General features: G+C 40.8%; 1 protein-coding gene across 1 annotated transcript in view; it reads right to left on the bottom strand.

Moving 5' to 3' along the window:
• LOC106511020 (dystrobrevin beta) overlaps positions 1-1171 on the bottom strand; it is a gene marked incomplete at its 5' end in the record, with an annotated part of 28910 nt that overhangs the window by 9972 nt on the left and 17767 nt on the right. The window contains 1 exon segment of the mRNA XM_013999757.1: positions 412-525. Within this exon segment, the coding sequence (XP_013855211.1) occupies positions 412-525 (114 nt within the window).

The raw sequence follows: 1171 nt of genomic DNA, 5'->3' as shown, positions 1-1171 counted from the left end.
CCCTGTGTGCTGCACAACAACACAACACATCTCCCTGTGTGCTGCACAACAACACAACACATCTCCCTGTGTGCTGCACAACAACACAACACATCTCCCTGTGTGCTGCACAACAACACAACACATCTCCCTGTGTGCTGCACAACAACACAACACATCTCCCTGTGTGCTGCACAACAACACAACACATCTCCCTCTGTGCTGCACAACAACACAACAAACGTGCGGCACAACGCAGGAAAGAAAACCAACTAAATAATCCAGTCCTTTTCTTTATTTTTATTTTAATACGTGTGTTTGCATGTTGTCCAGGCCCACCACCTCCCTGCCACTCAGACAGACGTGCATAAAGAAACYGTTGGGATGTGTGAAGCTCTCAGAGCAGGGTTAGGTTCTGGACTGTGAGCTCACCTGAGCTGACGGAGCTCAGCCAGCAGAGCTGGGTTCACGCTGGCCCTCTCTGGACCCATCTGACACACGGCGTCGTGCTCCATCCGCAGACGTTTGATCTCTGCCAGGATCTTTCTGGGAAATTATAAAACTCACTGGTCAGAAAAGGTGTATCAAACAGGCAAAAACACAACAGAACAAGTCCACATGAACACAAGAACACAATATGTTTGGCTTGAAATGTAAAGTAACATGAAAAAATATTAAAACTGAATAAAACCAATGTTCACACCACAAACAGACATGTGGAATATGCAGAATATTAAAAACAAAGTGTGCTTTTATTGTGAAAGGACATAAACTTAGATCATTTCTGAAAYTGTAACAATTAAAAAAGGAAGAAAACAGAAAAAACTAAAGAGGTTAAGTGAAATGTGGATGAACAAAGGTTAAATAAAGTTTTTTCTTTAGAGAGTTGTTAGGAGCACCTGGACCTGTTGTCTCTGCAGCTCAACCTTTTCCTTTTACCTTTAAAAGATGTTACCCAGGTAAAAACCAGAACCTGTCCTGCACTTTGCTTCAGACCAGGGTCTGGACTCTCTGCTACAGAGAGGAGATTCCTGCAGGAGGCGTTGTGACATCACAATAAAATAAAGTATCCCAAAAAAATAAATAAATAAATAAATAAAAATTACCTCCGAGAATAAAATATAGGTTAATAAAATACACATAATTTTTGTTGTATTGATATGTATACAAGGATGTCTTGTATGTATGTATT

This window comes from Austrofundulus limnaeus, unplaced genomic scaffold, assembly GCF_001266775.1.
Source record: "Austrofundulus limnaeus strain Quisiro unplaced genomic scaffold, Austrofundulus_limnaeus-1.0 Scaffold2453, whole genome shotgun sequence".
NCBI lineage: Eukaryota > Metazoa > Chordata > Actinopteri > Cyprinodontiformes > Rivulidae > Austrofundulus > Austrofundulus limnaeus.
The sequence above is the reverse complement of the archived record's forward strand: the minus strand, read 5'-3'. Positions and strand labels throughout refer to the sequence as shown.